The sequence below is a fragment of the Colletotrichum spaethianum genome, assembly GCF_022836535.1.
Source record: "Colletotrichum spaethianum MAFF 239500 DNA, contig52, whole genome shotgun sequence".
NCBI lineage: Eukaryota > Fungi > Ascomycota > Sordariomycetes > Glomerellales > Glomerellaceae > Colletotrichum > Colletotrichum spaethianum.
In genome coordinates, this window is record NW_026054822.1 from 1 (window position 1) to 16,492 (window position 16,492).

Genomic DNA, 16,492 nt, shown 5'->3' on the forward strand with positions numbered 1-16,492 from the left:
CCGATCCCGCCAAGAGCGCTGCAATGGCGATCGTCCTTCTGTGAGTGAATTGGTGTAGAGGGCATGGATTGGGCTAACGCACCCGAGGTTCATTGAGGTTAATCTCACAATCATTTGTGGTAACTTTCCGGCGATGCGAATGTTCACTAAACAAATAAAAGACAAAGTCAGTTGCAGAAGCAGAGCGACAGCCTCGAGACGTCCAGACACTATGATAGGCGAAGAGGAGAGTATGAATTACGGATTACAAGGGCCGGAGGTCTATCCATTAGGCGGAGTGGAGGGAATGCCTAGCCGCAACAGTAGCCAACGTAGTATGCTCCCGAAGGATGACTCATTCGGTGGGTTCTAGCAATGGTAAGAATCTCAGACAATCAGGGTGTACCGATGAAAATCCATAGAGTTGTGGCACAATTCCCAGTTCCTGTTGTGTTACGTGCGAACCGAAAAACTAGTTCAGCAGTCCCGCCAGCTTCAGAGACATTGGGTCTACCAAACTGAGCAGGGGATCTGGAAATCCTCAAGGTCCTCCAGTTTCTCCGCGATCCCGGAACCGTTATACTCGAATTCCCCGTTATGATCACACTGCTCTTGCCATAGTCCAGAGCCCGAGGCCGTAGCTGTAGGTTCGGGTAGCTGCAGTGCTCCCCAATGGTAGGTCGTGGAGTTTCCATAGGGAGCATGTGACCATTCATTGTCGCTATAAAAGCTTGTACCGGAGCAGTCCCAACCCGTCTCAAGACAAGATGGCGCTGTGTGAAGTGGGACAGGAACAGGATGCCACTCGTTATGAAACGCCCATGTCTCGGGCAGATCTGGTGTCCTTATGCTGACGGCCGAATCTCCATCCGGTGACTTCATGTTAAAAACATTATATGGATGGAAGGCAGAAAGGCTCGTAGTTACTGTTATTCTCTTTAAGTAATGTGGGAATCTCGGTGGGTGGAGGGCCTTACCGATAACTTCTTGGCCAAGTCCTCCGATGATTGGCTGTCTCATATCAGATGCTCTGTGTTGTCCTGAAGTACCTACCATGTAATCATCTTTTGGGCAACGAGATATACTGGTGGTGTTTCCGGGAGCAGAGGTGGCGTTGGATTTAGCCGAGGGTTGAGCTCGATGTCCCAACGCACCGTCGACGCGTTGGATAGTGCATGTTTTTCTAAGCCTAGTGCAGTAGCTGCAGCTACTGTCCCCATTTTGTTCACATTTAATCCTTCGTTTACGGCAGTTTGCTGGAAAGTGATCAGTTTGATACCCGCGGAAGTCATTTGTCCCCAAAGAGGAATGGGATGTCCTTGACTGCTTACTGCAAGCTATCGGAACACGCTGCCTTGTACCATTGTCAGCAGCCTGAAGAAGCGCGGGCTCCTTCCAGCTTGGCTGCCTTATTTTGGAAGTTCCTGTCGTTCCTCTCGTTGAGGCGAGCGAGGTACTGCTGTCTTTCGGACTGGGGTCCGTACAGCCGTTCAATTTGGAGCGACTCACACCAGGGTCGTTACTTGGATGGTTCAGGGCATCATTGCTCTGAAGCTGTGGGGGTTGTTGCATGTTGGCATGCTTCGGGGTCGAGGGGGACTCGCCGCTGTCAGAGTCAGAGGTGCAGTCATCCAAGATGTCGCCACCGTTGTGCATGCCACGCTGGTGAGACCGCCTTCGGTGTTTGACTATGGTGATCTTGCGGCAGAAGCTGTTCAGTATGGTTAGTGCCAACCTCTCAAGAAGCAATGGATGGGAAAGGGTCGATGGGCTCGAAACTTACCCCTTTTTGTAGCCATCGAGGGTGCACTCGTAAGGGCGTTCGCCGGTGTGGCTGTAGCGATGTCTGGCCAAACTCGAAGGCTGCTTAAGTCAATACGTGCCAGTGCACAACGGGGGGAGAGAGCGGCCATACATGAGAGAATCGCTTCCCGCAGCCAATGTGCTCGCACTGATGAGGCTTCTCTCCCGTGTGGGTGCGGATGTGGACAGTGAGAGCACTCCGTTGGTAGAAGCTCTTGCCACAGCCGGGTGTCGTGCACGAGTGAGGACGCTCGTTGGTGTGGATGCGGTGGTGTCTCTTTAAGTCCGACCTCCTGTTGAAGCTCTTGCCACAGCCGGACGTCGTGCACGAGTGAGGACGATAGTTGGTGTGGACGAAGCGGTTGTGTCTCTCTAAGTTTGACTGCTGCTTGAAGCTCTTGCCACAGCCGGGCGTCGTGCACGAGTGGGGACGCTTAGTGGTGTGGACGAAGCGGTGTCTCTCCAAGCCCGAATTCTTTTCGAATCGCTGCGAGATATGGAGGTTAGATTCGCGCAGACATCAGCAGCGGAGAAGGGTCGAGTGACCCCTTGGCTTGTGTAAGCTCACCTGGTTGCAAGACTGCCAGTCGCACTTGAAGGGGCGAGCGGTAGGTTCGTTCTCGACAAGTTCCCCGAGCTCCATATCTTTGGGTTTTGCGTATGCGCCGAAACTGCAATGTTTCCCGCAAATAATTATCCGTGGCGGGCGAAAGAGAATATGCAAGGTTGTCTTGAGACGATCAGCGATAAAGAAAACGTGTTTACAGAAGCTGGGTGACTTGAGGTGTAGAATGGAGAGGTTTTGAGCTATGACTCGAGGCTCTTGCCGGTATTTATACTGTTTTATAACACAAAGCCACGTGCACGGAGCAATGCTACCAGTAGTTGTCTTTGCAGACTTGACCAACTTTAAATGAGATCAGCCTGACAAGGCTCGGAATTGATCATACCCTGCAGGGGCTGACATAGATGGATGCTGTGGTTTTCTGCAACAAGGTAGTCTCAGTCGAAAAAGCAGGGTAGCATCTCAAGAAGACCAATCATTGGCCTCTGAAAGGTCTTCAGAGAGTCGTATTTGTCTGTTGCGTTTAGTTGGTTACTATCTTTGCCGCTGGAAGCCACAAAGTAACATGGCTCTGGGCTTCGTCGCCATAGCCCAAACGCAGAACATCCTTCAGCTCGTGTCTTTTGTCGAAGTGTGAGGAAACTGTCAAGCTCAAGGGCATTTCCAGTACCGATTTAGCTCACCAAAAGCCTACCGGCAGTGCAACACGATATTCGATGGCCACTCAAGTCACCATGCCCTCCTGACAAGGGGCCATCGGTGTCCCCATTGAACACCCGCAGATTCTGTAGGGTGGCAGTATTCCACCATCTGAACGCTGCCTTAGATAAGAGACTGCTCCTGCACAGCCTCTCTTAAGGTCACAGAAGCCTCATGTCACTCCTAGTCTGGAGGCTGCCGGGTGACTCGCAGGTGAGCTTCCGCGGCGACACCAAGCATGAGGTGCTGTGATGTTAAACATCACCTGTACTGAGAGGATTGCAAGGCCCTGAGGTCTCCGCCACCCTTCCTGACCCGAGATCGTCGTCGTCACTGTTGAGGGAAACGGCGGACAAGGAAACCTCTTCGGAGGAGTCGACGGACAAAGGCTCGCTGTTGGCGAAGAAGAAACGATAGGCCGCTTTGGAGGAATTCGCTCAAAAATATCCCTGAGCCTGGTATCTGTCGCTGATAGGATCGTCTGACGCCTGTCTTAGTCGACTTTGCAGCATGGATGGTGTAGGAACTAATGGGTTTGGTAGCGTGTAGATGTCAATCCAGGTCCTGTCGCCCGACATCAGACGCACGTTGGCTAGAAAGCTAGAACATTTTGGCTTTCATTACGCTAACAGAAGTGAATGCCCTCGTTGATATTGCAATTGTAGCAAATATGTTGGTTCAAGGAAGTAGGACACGCTGATATTAGTTCGTAGAGTGGTCTCCATCCAGCAGAAGATACTCCAAGATTGAGCGCACGTTCAAGCGGTGTTGCTATATAGTGACTGTTCTCATCGTGCTACCTTCCAGTAGATGGGTACTGTAAGGAGATCAACGAAGGCGGAAGGTTCATGGTTGTCAGATCGCTGGTGAAGCTCTCTGATGAAGCGCGGCTCGTGGAAGCGTCGCTCAAGATATTCTTGTCGTTCTTCAAGACGTAGATGATATTGCTTTTGCCGAACTCTTCTGTTGACCAAGGAGAACGAATAAGGTCATAATTGACCACGGTGGACAGACGCAATCATATGCGAGTGAACCTCAAAACTTCCTTAACATGAGACAGCTTTCTTACTTTGTGTTCAAAGATTTACCGATGATGTCCTCTAGTTCCCAAATCATCGTTCTGGCCGGTCAAGCCATTGAATGCCATCTCAGCGGCGTCTTCTTTCGCATTATTCATATTATTTCCATTGTACCAGAAGCGAGCCTGGTAAATGTGGCCACGAACGGTTACATGGCTAGACCAGGCTGTGCGATTTCCTGATGGGGCAAAGTCAGTATGAGAAGTTCTGAAGAAACTCGAAAGACAGCATACCACGCCGGTCAGAGACGAGCCCAAAAACGGGGGGCGGAATGTCCGCCTCACGACATGCAGCTTTTGCAAGCGGTCAGCATCTAACAAGTGGCTGTGCTGTGTGCAGATGTTCACCTTTAAGGCGTTCCTGCCAATTGATGCCCTGTCCATTTCTTGTAATGCCAGCCATGCTGCTAGTGATTGTCAGGTGCTGGTTATAGTTCGGGTTCCAAGTACGCCACAGTAACTTCTGACAGAAGAGAAAGAACTGAAGTTGACAGGATGAAAGCAAAGCGGACAGAATCATATAATTTCTCTACTGTGATGGTCCATAGGGACGGGCGCGTTTCCATCCAGGAAAGCGCAACTCTCCACCTCCGAGCGAAAAGACGACGAAGTAAGAACCGAAGCCTCATAATTTCGTGATGGAGTGTCAAGGTGTTCCCTTGTTGGTCTTGACCAATCGCGGGACAGCCGGTGCCTTGGAGATGGATAGGCTCCACTGTGAGAGTCGTTGAGGGTGCCGGTCGGATAAAGTGGGCGACAGGCCTGCGGCGATGGCTCTTCAAGAGTAGCTTAATCGGAGCTCGTAGATGGCTATCAAGACCAGATGATTCTCAAGACTTGACGCGATCTGCGCACGGAGCAATAACCCATAAATTGAGGGCTGCGTTTGGCCAGCCAAAGGCGAATGCCCGCGACTGGACTCTGACCAACCAAAAGGCAAGTACGAAATAAACAGCCCGCTTTTCGTCGACCGAGGTCGTAACTATTTCCCCTGTGTCTCTGTGTCCTACATGCCTCACTGATCCATGCGAGATACCGGTGGACCCGGTTCGTTCGGCTGGGATGTATTATCCCATTGTCTCCTACCTGCTGGATCGGGGTAGCCATCCAATACTTCTTGCACACCCTCAACTGAAGCTAGTGGCGAGCTGGTCCCCACGCAAAAGCGGACAGTCTTTGTGCCCAAGTCCAGCAAGGGTAACGAGGCCTTTCGAGGAGACAGCCAAGAGCTCATCAACCGAATATGCGCCAAGAGGAGGAAGGGGGGTGGGGGAACCGGGAACACTTTATGCAACATGACAGGGCTCCGAGCTCGAGGAGAGTCCGCTGGACATGTCGAGGTGATGCCCTTGTGCGGATGGACAACACCCACAAAGGCAGCATTAGTGGATCACCGCCAAAGGCATGGCCCGCATACTGAGATTGATGCCGGCTATATTTATGCAAGATATCTGAGCGACATCAGCTTGCTTCTCGAAGACAGGATTGGTGTGGCGTTGTTGCTGAGTGTGAGAGCAGATCCATGATAAGCCTGATAAAAAGGACCGCGTTCCCTCAACCCGTCTCTGTAGCCCTGGCAGCAAAGAATGAGAGACCGGCGGTGCAATTCGGTGATTGTTGACGGATTGGTGGCAGGTCATCAACGTTGGGATTAGTCTAGTAGCATCGGTAGACTGTCTCATAATGTACGGATCCTGGCCACCCTGGTTATGAGACCGAGACGATGTGGCCGCGACGATGTCGCCCAACTGCATGCCTACAGAAGGCAAAGTCACTTGGATTGTTCCATCGACTTCGGAAAGAGACGGAGTACTGTAGCTGTTACGCGGACTGGAGAGTGGCCGGTCCAGCATGTGTGTTTGATATGGCTCGCACGATATTGACGAGGTGGATGTACATGGGACAGGCTTGTATGTGAGAACCGGCCAGAGCATCATCGGGAGACTTGTCATGCATGTCCCCTCCAGCTCACAAGGATTGCATCTTCGGTCGCTGGCTCGGGTACCAGATTAAGTAACGGAGTACGCTAGGTGTCATCCGCACCGCGAAGGCAAGGGGCCACGGTCGTTCGGTGCGTTCATGGCTTTTACCTTTCGCTTAGGAGATTTCTTGTAGTCCTCAGACGGAACCCGGGGACAAATGCTAACCTGTGCGATAGCAGGGGCGCTGCACTGATATAAATGCTGATCCTCGTGTCCGTTTAGACCCAACACTCACTCACAGACGTCTCTCTCGAGCTGTACTCACCAAAGCTTTACCATATTCGAATCTACTGCCACCTTCTACTTTGACTATCCAAATCCAAGCCGCAATGAACGACACCAGCGGACCGGCGGCTAAGCCGTTTGACCCCGTGTGGGCAGCGGAGAGTAACACTGCACGGATCATGGCCGTTGTTACGATTTTTCACGTGCTGGCACTTTTATGCATCGGTCTACGGGTGTATGCCAGAGTTGTGGCTGTCAAAACGCCTGGGTTCGATGATCTTATGATAGTTCTCTCCGGTGTAGGTTCTCCTTATACTCGAGCTTCTCCGGCCATCTTTCGTACTGACGGTCGCTTGGTTATAGCTCTGTGCTCTGGGAGGTTGGGTCATCTTCGTCATCCAGGCAAACTACGGCCTAGGAAAGCATTACCTGACGATCAGCGATCAAGATTACATGATGTTCCAGAAAGTTGGGTTCTGGCAGTCTATCATCTCTGCTGGATTGGCCTTCATGTGGCTTAAGATTTCCATTGCTCTCACCCTTCTGCGCCTCAGCGAGAAAATGGCGCAGAGATGGTACAGATGGGCTTTGTGGATAATGATCGGTATGTCGTGGGTTGAGACCGGGCACTGAAAAATATCAGCTGTAAAAGGAGATGAATCTGCTAACGAAGCTAGGTGTAACTTTCTTCTATTGCATCGGCGGTACGCTTCCTTTCTTCCTCAAGTGCCGCCCTATGGCGGGCTACTGGGATAAGAGCATCAAACCAACGCCTACGTGCATGGACATCAAGGTTTTCATCCTTCTCAGCATTGTAAACACTGGTGCGTCGGAGCTCTGGAAACGTAACGTACCATGTGCCGCTTGGCTGACGGGTCATCAGCTTTTAATATCGGCACCGATATCATCTTCGCCACACTGCCGACTCTGGTCGTCTGGAAGCTCCGGATGGAGCGCAAGGCTCGGTTGTACGTTATTGGAATCTTGAGCTTAGGCTATGTGTGCGTCTGTGTCCTCGAGAAGCGGCATGAGTTTTGACTGAACCCTTCGCAGTGCTGTTGTCATGGGTATCGTCAAATCGAAGTACCAGCTCGCGTTAGAGAAGGATGAGGACAAGACCTTCAACCAAAACATACAAGTCTTGGGTTTGTGAGTGGACTGAAAGCCCTCGAATATCGCGATCACCCCGTGCTCATGCATCCAGTTTGCAATTGCAGCTCGGCATCATCGCGGCTTGCGCGACGGCCTTGAGGCCGTTGGTCAAGAAAATACTCAGATTGTCTTCTCGTGATGACAGACCGATACTTTTGCATGACCAAGCGCCATACCCGAGAAGAACAGGTTGCGGGGTGGGCGGAGACAGTGCCAGCCAGAAGTCTATTCTGCAAGATGGCATCACCAAGACTACGGAGGTGACCATCAAGGGCCAGGAAGGGCAAATGGATGGTGCAGACAGAGCGGAGAGCTCGATTTTCCCGGGGCAGTAGTTATCCAGGTCCATGTATAAAGTAGATAGCTGGTTGAAACCACTGTCTACATATTCGACCAAACTAGCTGTACTTCACCTCTACTATCCGTTGGCGGTGTCACGAAATTGCATGTCAGGCTGTTGGGTCGCTCAAAAGAAGTACTATCCCATACTGTGGTATCTCTCATTGCCTGGCTAGTGTCAGATGGCGTTTGGATCCGGGGTGGCGCCTTCTGAGCTTGCCTCTTCTAATCGCGCTTGGATTGCTGAGCACTGCATCGCCAGAACGGGATTTGTAAACAGTTTTGATGGAACACTCTTGAATTATAACAGAAATACATCAGTGCAGACTTGAGCATTCAGTATCGAGTACGTGTGTCCGTCATGAACGTAGCGTTACCACTGCATTTGATACCCAGTCGCTAGCTTCCATCATTGATGCCACCGCTCAGAGGCCGGCTAGTAACATGGGGACAAGAAATTGACTGTTGTACTCCCACAGCCTAGTTGTAAATTGTGCGCAGTAACCGGCGCCTGTGTAGTACGTGCTCAGGTGGCCTTGCAATCCGTATTGGTCCGTTATGTGGCCGTCACTGATATCAGAGGCAGACACGCGCAGGTGCATGGGGCCGTGGTCGGACCAGGCCTTGTACTCAATCCTCTCAGCGTCGAGACGTGAGATCGTGCCGGCGTCGGCGAGTTTCTCTAAGGATCTGTTCACTAGGCTCTTCGCCTTACAGGAGTTGTAGTCAGGGGGCCCGGTAACGAGCACTCGAAAATAGCCATCGCCTAGATCGTCGAAACGGCCAACAGAAGGGGTCTCGGGGAGAGAGAGCCACTTGCTGGGGTCTTGATTGGCAAGAGAAGAGCCATTCCGAAGGGAAGGGTGAGAGACGACACCAACGTGCACGTGGGACCACTCCCATCTGGAAAAAACCGCTTTCTCTTTCGCGTCGATGTCGATTCCTTCGAGATTGGCAAGGGTGGGCTCGAAGGCAATGAGGAGCTTCTTCGCACGGATGAGAGTTAACTGGCCGTCGGCGCCGCGGACCAGAACTTCAACGCCCTCATCCGTTCGATGGGTTTCAATAGCCATGGACGAGAGGAAGACGTCGTCGCCCAGTAGCTTAGCGATAGCGTCGTAAAGGTCTTGCTTCCGCCCGGAAACAGGGACGAAAGAGGAGACCTTACCCAGCAGGGAGCGGGTCAGGTCCGCGTCGAACGCTTGCATCACGTACAAGGTCGTCTGGTTGGCAAGGTTGCCCATGCCAAGGCCAGTGACCTGGAAGATACGTGGGACGGCAGCTCGGAGATTGTACTTCTCGACAAAATCCGAGAACTTGAGCAGCAAGTCCTCCGGAATACCAGCTGTAGTGTTCGGGAAATTGGCGTAAGAAGGAGTGATCATGGATTTGTACATCTCGCAGATAGCGAGGTACTTCTCCAGAGCGATTGTGGTATCGGCCGAGGCCGGCGCCGAATAGTTTGTGACGCGGCCTGTGTTGAAGTCGGCGTTTATGGTCACCAGGGGTCGACGAACAGGACTTTGGACTGTGATATTGAAGCGCGCAAAAAACTTAAGGGCCTCGCCGGAGTCAGTGTACGAGTTGACGCCATAGTCGTACAGTTTGCGAGTTATAGGATCGATGTATGATGCTACGTGGCCACCCTGGACGTGTCAGCTTCTCTACCTGTCATCCAGTTTGTTTGTTGAGGGACCTACAAGACGGTCCTGTTCCTCAACAACGGCAATATCCTCCCCGGAATCGCGGAGTAGAACAGCGGCATGGGCACCGGAAGCACCGCCACCAAGAATCACGATATCCCTTTGGATGACGGTCTTGACGTGACTGGGCGAGATAACAGTCGCCGCCCCAAGGGACAAAACATGGAAAAAAGCGATGAAACAGGCAAACATAGTGATTGTCGGGATGCAAGAGAAGAAAGGATCGATGCCAGGAAAGGGGTTTTGCAGAGCTGCAAGCTCCCTGTCGCTCTTATAAATACCCAGCCTCAAGGCAACAGACCGCCGATTCATTTCCAGGATACAAAAACCCTCGTGTTCTCAGCATGGGGCGGCCGAACAGCCCCATCAGGACTTAGCAGATCCATGAACCATCGAACAGGGTTGTGACGGAGCCCGCAAGTGTTGCGCTGTGCTGGGCCCCTCTGGCCACATGACATAGGAATTCCCATGAGTGTTCGTGTGCGCGGCCGGAGCTGGAAGACAGACGGTTCTTGCAAAGTTCGCGGATTGATCGACGCCGAAGAAACAGTTCTCGCTGTAGCAGTCGACCGGGAATGGGCTTGTCCCTCGCGAGAAGCACACGCCAGGGCCGCCCTCTGCAGCCCTCACTGAAGCTTGCGTCTTGACCGTCTTGCAGATGAGTATCCAGCTTGTCGCTTGTTGGTGCTGGCCAATCGCGGGATAGCCGGCGACTCGAGAATGAATGCGCCCCACTGGATGGCCTTGGAAGGTGCCAGTCGACAAGATGGGCTGCAGGCGTGGGTTTTCAGGACGCTGCTCAACTGACAGTCGCAGATGGCGTCTGCGTTGGCTAAACGGTTCACCAAGACGAATGGGTCCGAGGGCTTGGCGGGTACGATCTGCCCACCGACTGTGTGCCAATCTTGCTGTTGTGACATTCGTGCAGTTCGGTTGGTATGGCAGCAGCTCCCTGTCTGGGCGCATTGCAATCAGCATCGTGATGGTGTTAGACCGGGCTCCAGCGAAACAACACGCATAGTGGGCACCGAGGACAATTTCTGGGTCTCCCTTGTCTGGATCCGCTCGGTCTGCTGTTCCCATTTTCTTGCCCGACAGCTGGTGGGAGCTCTGTCTTGGAGTTGGTCCACGGGCGTCCAACCAGGGTGCCTCTCCGTGGACTGGGGACCCCACCTATGATGTTCGGACGGTGTGGCCGTATTCAGACCTCTCAAAGAACTTGTCTGCCCTCCACTTGATCCAGAGGACAGGGTGCTTTAGCTGTGCAGGGGCTGGAGGATGGCGCCCAGTCGCGCCATAAAGGCCTGTGCGGGGACGACCCTGGGCACCGTCGACGGCCCAAGGACCAAGTACAGAGTACAAGAGACTGAGCCCGGTTGTAGCGACGCACCCATCACCGTCTGCTGACAGGGGCATCGGGATCGCTTGTTCACTTGCCCGGCACCGCAAAATTGATTGCTTTCGTGCCGCAACAGGGGCCGCGTCGCGTGGCAGAGAACCAATCACACACCACCAGGCCTCCTCAGTTTCAGCCAATCACATTTCCGTCCGCCAACGACACCCAGACAACCTTGACAAATCGCCGTCCATGCCCTCTTTTGCCAGAGAACAAGGCAGCCAAGGGGTCTGGCGTTTAAGTCAAGAACAGCCCCCTGAGCAGCGCCTCCTGGTTACTGACCTCTGTACAAAATCGCTGTAGGTTCCTCCCGCAGGAAACATATTGAAGAGCCGCCTACTGCGAGGAAGGTCCTTAGTACACACCCTCGTCAGTCCTTCATACTCTCGCCCTCTGACTCTACGCCACGACAATGGAAACATACTACGGCTTTGTGGAAACGCTGGCAGACGCTGTCAAGCTCTTTGATGCCTGTCTAGCGGGGCGTCTCCCGCGCGTTCGACGCAAACTACAACAGGACGAGATGCGACTTATTCGATCAGGCTCAGTCTTTGTTTGGATGAAGGAGGAAGCGGGATTCCAAGAATGGACTGACGGAAAATCATGGGTCCATTTGGAAGATTCAGGAATCTTCACTTGCCTCCTCGAGGAAACGAGTGAGGCAAATGGTTTCATCAAGAAGCTCCTCAGCATCTGTACCATACACGGCCCGCAACTCCGCCTCGTCTCTTACTACCAATCGGGATCGCTAGAGCTTCAGCGACCGAGCACCGATTCTCAGTTACAACACATCACCTACCTGAGGAGTGTCTACAGGGAGTTAGAGGTGTTGGAACGTGACGACAAAAGTCTCGCGCCGTTCCTGGCGAGAGTACCGACGCAGCGCAGCCTTATCGATCACCTCTCTTTTTGCAGGTACTGTATCGATATGGATTTCACCGTCGGTGAAGTTGACAGAGCATTGCAGCTCCTTACTTGCACGATCAAATTTTTGAAAAATACGAACTACGAGTTAGACCAGACAACTCGGAAAGAGGTTGTCCCGTGGTTCCAACGCATGTATTGTCATAAGTACCTTTGGAAATAAATCCAAAAAATTCAATACGAAATACGTCGCATCTACTACACTTAATGAAGTTGGCCGCGAGGGCCATCTTCTTAGGGAATCCTTCCTCATTTGGCGGTTTATGTTCCCATTCTTCCACAGGAAGAAATTCATGCCTCGGATCCAACCGATCGCCCACATACGCCGTCAAGGTTCTCGTGAATCACATTTTGAATTACCGTCTGGTGAGGGGCCGTGAAGTGGAGGCCCCGAAGATAGGAGAGTTCCGCGCCGAAAAGATTGACTTCAACAGCAGGCTAATAGAACACAAGAGTTCTCGGACGGCCCCTATCCTCTGCATCTCCTTCGATTTTGCGAGAAGTAACCCTGATGGCGTGTTCGGCCGTACTACTCATAACCTTGAGCGGAAATCCCGAAGACAGAGTCCCGCACCGAACCCCTTTACCTTCAGTAGGAGGCAAGCTAGGGTACGTCTGTCTGCCATAACCTTTACCCTTTGCAACTCCTTCACTCTCCAACAGAATGCCCTGTCGATGTATTCAGCTATGCTACCATGACCGGGGTTCTCGCCCCAACCAGCAATCATTTCACAACCAAGGAGGGGAGGGCCTGCAACGTGACCCATGGCGCTTGTGCTACAGGATCGCTGTCTACCCCTATTTCTTGTTGAAAAAAGTGTACCCAAATCCGGATAAGCATGCTTTGACCCTGATAATGCTATTGTGACCCCTGTACAGATTCTCTGTAGGTTCCTCTCGCACCCCACAACTGAAGGGAACCTGCAGACACACACTCACGTCGGTATGAGACAATCTAAAAAACTGGAGGAAGCTCCCATTCTCGTGTCAGGTATTGTGTGAAATGGCCGGTTTTTTTGCTTTAGCTATGAAGTGTAAAGTCCAAGCATCCTTGTCAAGTCTTTGCTAGTGAAGCCATGGGACTGGTCAACGGCTGCATATTTTCAATCGATTCTGATTGGCGGTAATGAAACTTGCAGTTCAAGAACTGACAGAAAACGACCTGGAAACGACACGGAATTCTTGCAAGGCCCTCCGTTCACGAAAGACTCGCAACCTCGTGGAAAGCGACATTGAGGACCCCGCCTTTTCCCGAAGGAAACTAGGAGATGGTGGAGCAATCACCGAAGCAAGCCTTGTACATGACGCTTGTTGCCATCGTCCAACACCCCGTGCATGCTCCATTCGAAACCTACAGGAGAAGCACCAGAATATAGAGGCCATAGAGTTGTAGTACTCAGCAGAGCCGAGTAGGTATCCTGTTCTCCAGCAGATAGCCACGATAGGAGTCCCGGTGCCGAGTCCCACGAAGGAATGTGTAGCTGGTGCGGGTAGTGTTCGTCGGCATCGAAGGAAACACAATTTAGAGCAAAGTTCCCTGCTTGCGGGGCTTGGTGAATGGTAAAGCCGTCGTGGGCAGATAGACTCCTTTCTGATGTTACCGCGTTGCTGCTCGCATTATTTTGTAAGGGATGGCTCATAGCAGGTGCAGAGCCTTGGAAATTGACTTCATGGTGTTGCCACCGGGACACGTGTGGGTTAATAGTCATGTACGTATCCCCCAAAACCGGTTGGTGGTGCCCATCAGAGTGACTATAGAACTCCTGAACATCACCGTGTAAGGTGAGCGTGGTTATACCATACTGTGGTTGTGTTGAAGCTTCGTTCGCCCGTCTGCCGTTATTAAAGGAGGGAGCAGCATAGCTCATAGTATTAACCGTGTTATGATGAATCAGGCCATGATTGCTCTGGTGTTGTGGGGGCTGTTGCACGATATCATGTGGTAAAGTTAAGGATTTATCCACACTGTTAGAGTCTAGGGTGCAGTCGTCCAAGTTGTCGACGCCGTTGTATATGACTTGCTGGCGAGGCCGTCTTTGTCGCTTGACTATGGTGGTCTTATGGCAACAGCTGTCCAGTCTGATTAGTGTTAAAATCTCGCATGCGATGGGAAAAGGTTGGTAGGCTCAAATCCTACCTCTTGAGGCTGCCGTTTTGGACGCACTTGCAGGGGCGTTTGCTATTGTGAATGCGGCGATGTCTGGCCAAACACGAAGGCTGATCAAGTTAATATGTGCTAGTGTATAACGGAGGAAGAGAAAGGGTTATACATCAGAGAATCGCTTCCCACAACCAATGTGTTGGCAATGGTAAGGCCGCTCTCCCGTATGGGTTCGGATATGTATAGTGAGAGCACCCCGTTGGATAAACTTTTTGCCACATCCAGGCGTTTCGCAGTGAAATGGACGTTCCTTGGTGTGGATACGGCGATGTTTGGTCAAGCCAGAAGGCTGATCAAGGTAATATGTGCCAGTGTATAACGGAGGAAGAGAAAGGGTTATACATCAGAGAATCGCTTCCCACAACCAATGTGTTGGCAATGGTAAGGCCGCTCTCCCGTATGGGTTCGGATATGTATAGTGAGAGCACCCCGTTGGATAAACTTTTTGTCACATCCAGGCGTTTCGCAGTGAAATGGACGTTCCTTGGTGTGGATACGGCGGTGTCTTGTCAAGCCTGAATTATATCTAAAGGTCTACCCGATATGGAGGTCAGCGCAGACGACGGAAGCAGTGAAGGATCGAGTGGCTCAGTGGCCTATCAACACTCACCTTTTCGCACGAAGGCCATCCACAAACAATGAGGCGAGCGGTGGGCTTGTTCTTGACGAGTCCCATGAGCTTTATATCATTGGGTCTTGCGTTTGCGTCGAGTAACTGCAATATTGCCTGCAAAGTTCTAAGAATATTTGGATCCTGTAGCGGACGACAAGGGATATAAACGGCTTCTTTAAACTAATGGTGATTAAGAAGTCGTGCTTGTAAGGGTTGCGTGAGTTGAGATACAAAATCGAGAGGTTCTGAGTTCTGGCTTGGGGGGTTTTGCTGGTATTTGTACTTTTCTATCAGTTACTACCACGCGCACAAATTAATCTGCCCATCCTGCAGGGGCTGACAAGGTAGTTCCAACCGAAAGAGCGGGTCAGCATCGCATTATTCTCTCACAGATCTTCAGAGAATCGGGTGTGTTTTTTGCTGCGATGAATTGGTTACTATATTTGACCGCCCAAATCCACAAACTAACACGGCGCTGGGCTTCCTCACCATAGCCCATACACAAAACATCCTTTAGCTAACTCAACCACCCTGCTTCCCACGCAACCCCGCATACCACGCAGCCCCAAACCCCCATCAATATCACCATACCCATCAACAACATCCATTATTCCTCATCCCTACCACCTACCCAGATGCAACTTTCTGCTTCACTAGATAATTCAGATCCACTGGATTCACTTGTGCTACTCTCTGCTTCGCCAGCAGCAATTTGCGCCCGTCGGATATCCTCGATATTAGCGAACGTCGTGTTAGGGTCCGTCTGGACCCTTTTTCTCCTGCCTTGTTGCTGACTATCCGTCTGGGCCTGGAATGCCTGGGCCTGACGCTCTAGGACTGTCAGTCTATAGGCCTGTTGGTCCCAGCCTTTTTGGACCTTTCTAAATAGGTGGCGTTGGGTGTAGATTTCTCGGGTATCTTGCGTAAGCTGGTTGAATAGGTGCAGCTGACGCTGAAGATCAGCAGACTTACGCGGGGTTGACCATGGGACTATAGATACAGCTCCATCCCACTGCTGACTTCCTGACTGCCCAGCTGTCTGGCCGTCTAGCTGTCTGGCTGGCTGGCTGGCTGATGCCTTAGACACGAAAGGGCTAGATAGAGGTTGCGCTACATCAACTGGCCATAACCCAGTGTGTTTCCAGCCGCTTTTAATAACCTGGATAGTCAAGGCGTCTAGACGTGCCCTTCTATAACAGTCTATAAAGTTCCTCTTGCCTGTTACAGTTGAATCGCTTTGTATATCTAGGTACCCTAGATACTTCCTATAGGCTGCCTTAAGAGGTCGGAATACTGACTGATCTAGAGGCTGGAGGACGTGTGATGTGTGCGGCGGCAGAAACAGGAGGTGTATGTGGTTCCGGAAGCATCGCCACAGAAAGTCTGTTGTTGTATGGCTATGATGGGCGTCTAGAACTAGTAGTCTAGTATCTGAAGGGTCCTCTGGGACAGTCTGAGGGATAAAGACCTTTTCTAGCCATTCTAGGGCATTCTGATCAGTTGTCCAGCCGTTCTCTGTTGCTGTGAATTTCCAGCTAGCATAGGGTTGAAGATCTAGAGGAAACCACTGTTGCTGGACTGACTTGCCCTTATACATAACAAGAGGCGGAAGTGCGCGTCCTCTGGCAGAGACGCACTCGATCAGAGATACCCATGCCCGCGATCCAGGCTGTTTTTTCTGGATATACTTGGTCTCTGACGATCCTAGTACTAGCCCATTGCTTCCTTTGCCCTCGAGGATACCAGTCTCATCCATGTTCCATCTATTAGCTGGCTTGATGGGCAGGATTGCTGGCAGATCAAGGCGATGAAACCATTCCTGGATAATGTCAGCAGTTGCCCCATTAATTCGCCTAGCGTCAATTGCCCTGCA

General features: G+C 51.7%; 4 protein-coding genes across 4 annotated transcripts; 2 read left to right on the forward strand and 2 right to left on the reverse strand.

Moving 5' to 3' along the window:
* Positions 1 to 1,345: 1,345 nt before the first annotated feature.
* ColSpa_11861 (uncharacterized protein) lies at positions 1,346 to 1,778 on the reverse strand (the record flags this gene model as incomplete). The annotated part of the gene is made up of 3 exons (XM_049278073.1): positions 1,346 to 1,450; positions 1,489 to 1,667; positions 1,763 to 1,778. The coding sequence occupies 3 exons, from the start codon at positions 1,776 to 1,778 to the stop codon at positions 1,346 to 1,348; spliced, it is 300 nt and encodes a 99-aa protein (XP_049134030.1).
* Positions 1,779 to 6,435: 4,657 nt separating this feature from the next.
* On the forward strand, positions 6,436 to 6,964 carry ColSpa_11862 (uncharacterized protein; the record flags this gene model as incomplete). Its single annotated transcript, XM_049278074.1, has 2 exons — positions 6,436 to 6,630; positions 6,695 to 6,964. The coding sequence occupies 2 exons, from the start codon at positions 6,436 to 6,438 to the stop codon at positions 6,962 to 6,964; spliced, it is 465 nt and encodes a 154-aa protein (XP_049134031.1).
* Positions 6,965 to 7,186: 222 nt separating this feature from the next.
* ColSpa_11863 (uncharacterized protein) lies at positions 7,187 to 7,818 on the forward strand (the record flags this gene model as incomplete). Its single annotated transcript, XM_049278075.1, has 3 exons — positions 7,187 to 7,299; positions 7,385 to 7,480; positions 7,536 to 7,818. The coding sequence occupies 3 exons, from the start codon at positions 7,187 to 7,189 to the stop codon at positions 7,816 to 7,818; spliced, it is 492 nt and encodes a 163-aa protein (XP_049134032.1).
* Positions 7,819 to 8,247: 429 nt separating this feature from the next.
* On the reverse strand, positions 8,248 to 9,717 carry ColSpa_11864 (beta-cyclopiazonate dehydrogenase; the record flags this gene model as incomplete). Its single annotated transcript, XM_049278076.1, has 2 exons — positions 8,248 to 9,468; positions 9,523 to 9,717. 2 exons carry the CDS (start codon positions 9,715 to 9,717, stop codon positions 8,248 to 8,250), a joined length of 1,416 nt encoding a protein of 471 aa, XP_049134033.1.
* Between the last annotated feature and the right edge of the window lie 6,775 nt (positions 9,718 to 16,492).